Source organism: Blastomyces dermatitidis, assembly GCF_000003525.1.
Source record: "Blastomyces dermatitidis ER-3 genomic scaffold supercont1.9, whole genome shotgun sequence".
Classification (NCBI taxonomy): domain Eukaryota; kingdom Fungi; phylum Ascomycota; class Eurotiomycetes; order Onygenales; family Ajellomycetaceae; genus Blastomyces; species Blastomyces dermatitidis.
Genome location: NW_025544782.1, coordinates 2,895,829 through 2,904,738, shown reverse-complemented (window position 1 = coordinate 2,904,738; position 8,910 = coordinate 2,895,829). Strand labels below are relative to the sequence as shown.

At 34.0% G+C, this 8,910-nt stretch overlaps 1 protein-coding gene across 1 annotated transcript; it reads right to left on the bottom strand.

Annotated features, from left to right (window-relative positions):
* Positions 1–6,373: 6,373 nt before the first annotated feature.
* Positions 6,374–8,910, bottom strand: BDCG_17641 (uncharacterized protein). Its single transcript, XM_045426735.1, has 2 exons — positions 7,220–8,910; positions 6,374–7,061 (listed from the first exon to the last, which is right to left on the bottom strand). Exons 1-2 carry the CDS (start codon positions 7,500–7,502, stop codon positions 6,991–6,993), a joined length of 354 nt encoding a protein of 117 aa, XP_045282297.1. The 5' UTR covers positions 7,503–8,910; the 3' UTR covers positions 6,374–6,990.

Below are 8,910 nucleotides of genomic sequence, written 5' to 3'. Positions count from 1 at the left end.
CATCTGAGCTGTAGGCACTCAATCAACTGTAATATCACTAGATTGAACACATTTTCAGAGCCAGCTTTTATATATATCAACATTATAAAGCTTCATAATTATAAAGAAGTCTTTCTTCATAAGAATGTTAACAGTTTGATGATTATCACATTGAATATAGATCTTATGATCAGATTTAAATTGAATATATTGAAAGAATCTATCTTATCAGATAGACTTCTTATCAGCTTGTAAAATAGTAATAAACTCAGCTTCTGTGATAGATGTAGTTATAATTATCTATCTGTTTAATTTCTAATCAACAGTCTCACTGAATAGTTTGAAGATATATTCTTATATAGAGCAGCAATTCAGATTATCTGTGAAAGAGACATTACTGATAGCTTTAATAATATCAGATTTAAGATTAAGTTGTAGAGATCTGTTAATATTACTATTATATTGAATAGTGAGATTCTTTGTATTATATAGATAAGATATCATTCTATTCATCTCTGATAAGTGATGTTCTAATGAATTTATTATGAATATAGCTAGTTTACTCACTGTATATATAATATCAGAGTGAGTCATCACTACTAAGTAGATACAGAAGCTGATACATTATTAATAATAATGAATTTTTGCAGATATAACTGACTTATTAAAAGACTCTAACAGAGCATCAGTTAGTGAGATATATATCTTACAGACATATGCAAGATAATATGTATCAACTATCTTATCAATATAGACATTCTGACATAGTCAGAGCTTTAAGTTGAGACAATCATGTATTATTCACATATTAAGAAATCATTTCAAATCTCTCATCTATCAGATCTCATAGATGTTTTTAAAATCTTTAATTAGTTAATCTCTTTCTTTCAAATCTTCTTATTACAATAGAATGATAATATTATTTACATAGAAGAAGATAATTAATTAATTATAAGAGAAGAGACATCAATTGTCTGATATAGAGATAAAGCCTAGTGTTCTCAATGTTGAAGATAGTTCATTTAATTAGAGAAGAAGTGATCTGCATAATTCATATAGTACTTATAGAAGTTTTAACACATGGTTTATATGCTTCAAATTTTGCACTCTTTTCAACTTTCATCATTCATCAGATAGTTTCACATCTAGATCAAATGCTGCAGTTAAAGCTAACAAGATTCGGAGATCTCTGACAGCTAGTGTATGAGCTTTTTAGACTGACCGTGTGACCGTGTCTGGAATCAGGACCAGATTTTTTGATAGTCTTATTATCAATTTGACTGATCTCATTACACAGTTTTAACATTAGATAGTAGTTTCATACTGTCTCAGTGAGACTTACTGTCTACTCTCATCACATTTTTCAAATGAGATCATGATTTCCACTTCTCAATTTAAATTATTTTTATTACTTTAAATGACTTTAAATCTCATTTGAGTGTTATCAAAAAGCATTACTTTTTAAAAAATTGAAAATACTCTAAAAAAAACCTTAAAATGTCTAAAAATAGTAACTTTATGTCAAGAATGAAACTAAATGAGATCAAATAAGATCACTTTCTCATTTTTTTCAAGTCATGGTCCCATTTTAAAATCTGATATATAGTCACTTTGCATGTTTTTTTGATAGCCAGTCCCAGCGGGATTCACGCCAAGAAATGTATGAGATCAGATCAAATGAGATCAAATGTGAAATTCATGATCTCAGCGGCCAGTCTAGAGCTTTTGTAGTAAGATCTGTGATTGATTAAAGATCTCCGCGTACACAGATACGAGCTTTGTATTTCAAAAGAAAACCTTTATCATCGAATTTGTAGATGAATACTTATTATAGAGAAATAACTGAGATGTCTCTCTGTAGTCTGCTAGTAATTTCATATGTGTTCTGCAGAGATATACTATCTCATTCTTACTTAACAGTGTTCTCAAATTCTTCACAATGTGAGTGCTTTTTAACATCTGCTCAGTGATTCAGTGAATCTGACAGTTGAGATCTATAAATTCTTGAAGTCAGTATAAATGCTGTTGATGTAGCTGTATTATTGATAACTATAAAAACAGTATTAGGAAATAAATTTTGAGACTTGTTGAAGTCTTTGTGTGAATTTGAATAAGAGAATACATCATTGATCATTCAATAAGAATTGTCTTTGACATTTTCAACTGTTACAAGATGAGCAGTTCTGTGTTTTCATGTTCTGCGGCCTTCAATGATATTAGCTTTATTAAAATCAGTACTGATATCATGAGCTCTAGATGCAATGTTCTGTGTTCAATTATCTATCACAGCTGAATGAGTATTAATATCAACATTGAGACCTGTTGGCTCTGGTATTAAATCTGGTGTAGAAAGAATTGAAACATTAGAAAGAATTAAAACATCATGATATTTATACTCATTATTCTCCTTCTCTATTTTTTCAGAGCTTTGAGTATTTTCTTTGAGATGGAAAACATCAATATCTGCATCTATAATCTTTTTCAATTGATTGATAGAAGTCATTGATGATTCTTGAACTTTCATATATAGAAGCTTCACCTTCTTAGATACTCAATCTCTAAGTTGTCTTTCAATGTAGAGATCTTCAGAGTTGAATTTCTTATTCTCATCAAATATCACATCTCTTACTCTTATCACCTGTTCTAAGTGTGAAATTCAAATTCAATAGATGTTTGTAGAATCTTATTCAACTAGATATTTAATATATACTCAGAGATCTAGCTTCTGAGAGCAGTTTCTATTGAGAACTTCATTCAGTATCTTTGCATAGATGTGATATCTGTAGATTTGAAAATGAGCACAGAAGTAAGGTTTGATTTGTAGAAATTCTTTCAATACTTGTAGAGATGACTTTCAATCTAGAATTCTAGTAGATGTTCAATTCACTAGATAGATGGCAGCAAGTGTAATCTCAGAGAAAAGTGATTATGACAGAAGAGATTCTATTCATAGAGTTCTTGTCTTTGTTATTAATATTACTCCTGCTCACTCTGCTGCATTATTTTACTCATAAATATACTCTGAAGAATACTTCATCTCTAGATCTTCATTATTCACTCAATTTGTAAAGTCATCTGCTTTCTTGACTGCAGTATCATTGTTAATATGAATGATCTTTATAGTACAGTTGAATTAATGTTTAATTCAATTAATAGCTTGTCTAAGAGCTTTTCAAATTTCTGATTTTTGAATAGCTGTTATAGCTATATGAAAACAGAGATAATCACATATGAAATATATAAGATAACACTCACTATTATAACACTGTGTAGAGCCATGTGTAATATCTGTGTGTAGGTGTTTAAATGATATTTGAGATCTAATATAAGAATATCTAGATATTTGATTTTTTGCATTAGATAGATAGCAGAGTTCACAAAGCTCAGTGATAAGCTTATCTGCAGCATCTTCTAGATTGATGATTTGAACATCAGTTGCATCATTTACAAGCTTTTGAATGATGATTTTGAATGAATGTTCTAATCTCTTATGTCATGTAGACTGAGTAGCTATAGAGATCTTAAGTTTTTGAGAAGATTTTATGCATATTGACAGGTTGAAAGAATGATTTGTTGAAGTTGAAGAATTTAAAGATATCATTTTTTCAGATATAGTGATGTTAGAAGTGTGTGATATAATAGCTGCTGCAGCTTCAGTAGTTAATTTTTCTAAGATAGTTGAATAAACAGCTGTTTCACTATATTCTGTAACTAGCAATTCCTCAAATACTTCAATATATACAAAGATTGTATTATCTGTGTGTTTTCACAATCTGAAGTCTTTTTCATTATAATAGATGTCTTCTATATAAAAACACGGTTTTCATGTGATGATATTTGTATGAAAATTCAGAATATAAGCTGTATTGATGAGGTTGACATTGAACTGCTTATCTGCTTCATTTATCATAATTGTTCTAACAGTTTCATAATCTTCAACTTTAGTACTGAAATCATCTGTATAGACTTCCGCATTCTTGTTCGCAGGTGTAAAGAATAGAAAACATGTTTGATTATTACATATATGCTGTTTCACACCAGTATTAAAGATTCAGGAGTTTTGAAGATAGAAGTATAAATTTAAAGAGTTCATTAATATTTTCCAGATCTGCTGATTAATAGATTAATAATCAATAGATTGATGATTGATAGATTGAGAAACTGATTACTTCAGAATCATTTCTTCTAAAACTACTTCATTGACATCTATTATATCTGTATTTATAAATGAATCTCTAGATATCACATAATCAACACATCTCTTCAGTTCTTGATTTTTAAGTGCTTGATTAATCTGAGTTCTCTTCTTCTCATTTTTCTTTTATTCAGATGACTTTCTTGATGAATTAAGATAGTAGTACTGAGTGTATTAATAATGAGCTCTGCAGATGCAGTTTCTGAATATCACTGATAATAATTACTGAGATCTTTTATTAAGAATAGTGAAGTTTATAGATTTATCTTCTTTGAGAATACTTATTTCTCTATACTGTTTCTTGAAGTTCTTAACTAACTAGACTGACCGTGTGACCGTGTCTGAGACCAGAACCAGATTTTTTGATAGTCTCATTATCAATTTGACTAATCCCATTACACAGTTTTAACATTAGATAGTAGACTCATACTATTTCAGTGAGACTTACTGTCTACTCTTATCACATTTTTCAAATGAGATCATGATTTCCACTTCTCAATTTAAATTATTTTTATTGCTTTAAATGACTTTAAATCTCATTTGAGTGTTACCAAAAAGCATTACTTTTTAAAAAATTAAAAATAGTCTAAAAAAACCTTAAAATGTCTAAAAATAGTAACTTTATACTAAGAATGAGATTAAATGAAACTAAATGAGATCACTTTCTTATTTTTTTCAAGTCATGATTTCATTTTAAGATCTGATATATAGTCACTTTACATATTTTTTTGATAGCCAGTCCCAGCGGGATTCACGCCAAGAAATGTATGAGACCAGATCAAATGAGATCAAACATGAAATTCATGATCCCGGCGGCCAGTCTATAACTAACTCTATCAAAGATATGACATCTTTATTATATTGAACATTCTTAACTCATACTTGTCTATAACCTGCATTAATAGCTAGATTTGTATTTAAGAAATCTTTCTTCAAGTTGAACTGTTCAGCTATATCTATCTCTTTGATATTATCTTCAATAAGTGATCAGTCATTTAATGACTTCTCTATACCTCTGTTTTTCAGTGCTTTGCAGAGATCATGATATCAGATTCTCACATTATCTTGATAGTCTGTAGTTGTAGAAGAGAGATAATCTCTTAATAAATAGATAATATTCTTTACATTATCATTCTCACTGCATATATGTTATAGCTCTGTGACATTCACTGTTCTTTATATAATATCTTATATCTTTATCATATCTTCATTCAATTTCTTATATTTCATATATTTGATTTTTCACACAGTGATCTTAATATTATATACTATCTTAGTCTCTGCAGTGACTTCTTCTGAATACTCAGGTTTCAGAGATTCTTCTATTTCAGAGAAGATATTAGATTTGTCAAGATTGATAAAGTCTAATATCTTCTTGTTCTTTATATATTCTAGCATATGCTTGTATCAAAGTTTTCAATCTTCAGAAATGCTAAGATGTACAGTTGCACTAGACATTGTCTTATCTATCATATCAGTTATATTGAATGAATTGAGGAATCAGTTCAAGTATTTGAGAATAGATATGATCAGAATTCAGAGTGTATAACAGTTGAGTATATTGAAAATGTATACAAGTGAGAATCTATTGTCTCAGTTTAATGATAGTTATCAGTTTGAATGAGAATTGAGATCATGAATCAGGTATAACAGTCAAGTAGATTGTGCTGTATACAAATGAGAATCAATCATCTCAGTTCAAATGATTGTTGTCAAATTTGAATGAGAATTGAGATCAGTGTATCGCGCTTCTCTTCAGATGCTGCTTACCAGGCTCATAACTGTTGAAATGAGTGTCACAGATGAATATGTTGAAGACATATGAATCTTATGTGTATCAAGATCTGCTTGTTATATTATCTGTACACTATCTAATATATCTATTTCATACAAAAGATAGAGCTATTTATAGTAAAATATATGTGCGAGCCAAGAGAGCTAGCCTAAGCGAGTATTAGACAAGCATTGTAGTAAGCTGATGATGATGAGAAATATTGTAGTAATACGATGTTGGTGGCGTTCAGTAGTGTATAACCTCTTTTTCCTGACAGGCTAACAAGTGCCCTGACGTCCCAAGTCGCGCGGCGGCTGCGATGGTGTCGAGTTTCCAAGGCGTTTTAGTACGGGGTTAAATGCGGCCGACAGACAATTGAGCGCTTGTGGCCAATCAATGGTTTGCTGGTGTTCTATTTTCCAACTCAACTGGTGCGCACCGAACAGTTCTATCACAGTAGTTCCCCAGTTTGTACCGACCACTAGGAGTTATGGGGCTATGAACCAAAATTCAGGAGAGCTTGTTGTGCAGAGTACTCTCGTTTCTCTTTCCTGCTGGGGGTTTGTCATATTGGTTTGGAAAGGTATCTTGAATCGTCGGAAGAAGGTGGCAGTTCTACAGGTGTGTTTTTATTATTTATTTTTTTAAGGTTCTAGCAACATAACTTCGTCTGTGAACACGCAATTACTTATAGTCTCTCTAGTGGACATATAATAAATATAAGTTTGATTGAATGGGGTCCGTGTCCGCATCCGGAACTCGACTTTGTGGAAATGGAGTTGGTAGCTTAGTTGGAGCCAAAACAGAGGATCCTTGCTTAGAGAAAGTATCGAGAAGAGATGAGGCGACATATGAAGAATCTCAGATACCATAAAGATCTCAATAATGATGATATGCTTCCAACCAATAACATTATACCTAGTGAGAAACGCTAACAGTAGTAATTATATAGAAACTCGGAGTTCTCCCAATATCTAGTAAGTAGACATCTAGATATTCCCATCCAAGCCAAGATATCACTTTCCTGAAGCAATCGACAAAGTCAAATAGCCCCCCATGAAAAGTACTTGGCCGCAAGGAGCGATTCGAAGATGGCGATGACGGAGAGAAAGACTAACAAAATTTAGCAAAAGAGGCCGATGGTAGTGGGTAGTTACCCATGTATTGGGTTCCTTCCCCTAGTGATCCTTCTCCACATATCCATACATAGAATTTGAAATGGGAAAACGCAGGCTTGGCTGTAGGTTATGCCAGCAAAACCTACTACGTACATCCATGAGTCCATTGCTGGCTATCTAGAGATCGGCGACTTGGGGTTGTTGGTAGTCGATCCCTATGGTTGATGGGTACTGTTTGGATAACTATTCTGGTCACACATCTGTAATAATAATGGGAGAGCCAGCATGGATAAAGTAAAAAGAGCATAGATTGAAAGGAATTGAGTTTGACGAGAGTATGATGTGACTCCATTTCCGTTCCGTTCATGATCCTGATCTTATCTAGCCTGTCTATGCTTTGGAGATAGGTGACTGACTGCCCAACACCGGAGGCCATCCAAGTGTGTTGAGCGGAGCGTGATCATATCATGGATCGCCCCATTTCAACCAGCATAATTCCCCACAAATGCTCGTTTGGGGGCCATATAGGGGATCACAGTACAGTACTGCAGGGAATGTACGATGTAAGTACACTGTAATTCAGTGTTCACGAGAAAGAGGGCATGTCTAAGCTGTATTTTAGAAGTGGGAAGTATCGACTGTTTATCCCTGTGGAATAGTAAAATCAGTCTGTCAACGGAGGGGTGGAGCAGGGTGGGAGAGGAGTGGCTCCAGCAGAGAAGCATCCGTTCACCTCCCAACCCACCTATATTATTCAAAGCCTAGGATATCGCGATTGTGGATCAACTTTCACTCCCTCCCCTCCACCTCCACCCTCATAAAAACCCTCCAAAATGTCAAGTTGGTATCACAAAACAAGGGCAGCAGATAGACACCTCTGCCAAGGCAAGATACCAGAAATACCGACTAAACACAAGAATCAAAGAACCAATTGAAATCAAGAAGGATTCTAAAAAAAAAAATACAAAATAAAAATAAAGGCCCCTGTCTTAGAGCCACAAAACCTTACACAAGCAGGTATGGTTTGTGCATTTTCCGAAACTAAAAAGCGAGGCTAGAAGGGTTCCAGAAGGATGGGAGCGGCCCAATCAGTGAGCGCGAGAGTGTCTTCAGCTATTAATGGCTAAACTATTTCGGCGAGTTTATCAGCGACAATAAAAGTGGACAAATTCTATTTTGTCTGTTATCTGCCCTTTGCCTTTTTTGTTCCTCCTGGCGAACGCAACATCCCGGGTCAACCAAGCGGGGTAGAAACAGGAAATCGAACAGGGAGAGATAAGTCAATATCCCAAGTGGGAGAAAGCAGGTGAGGTGGATCAAGAAAGTAAAGTGAGGCAATGATAGCTGAAGTCTCAATAGGGTGATGGTCACATCTAGCCCTGTAGACCAAAAGACAAGCGTCAAGAATCAACAAATATACGAGATCTGCTTTCCAGGGGAGAGGAATAAGGCTGATATGCAGAGTGAGACCACAATTCGACGCCCATTAACATGAATTCCAGATTCATATGAGCGCTCTACTTTTAGAGTGCTCGCAGAGCAGCCAGAAAAGTATATCCGTTTCTAGATGGAAGATAGATATCGCAATTACTTGTATCTGTGGTATTTTCAGCCCGGTGTGAGCATAATCTCCACCACAGAATAAAGAATAGGGTGGGGCTGGGAAAGCGGGAAGTATTCTTGGAAATTTTTGGGAGAAATAAATATAGCCATCAGAATGCTCTGAGCTGGCAGGCTTGAGGACCTCATTCATCATTGGTTTGTTTTCTGTTCCCGTGGCTTCAGCCTCCAGGAGTATTCCTTCGCGATTTCCAAGGATGCGGCTCTGGCCGAAAACGGAAGAC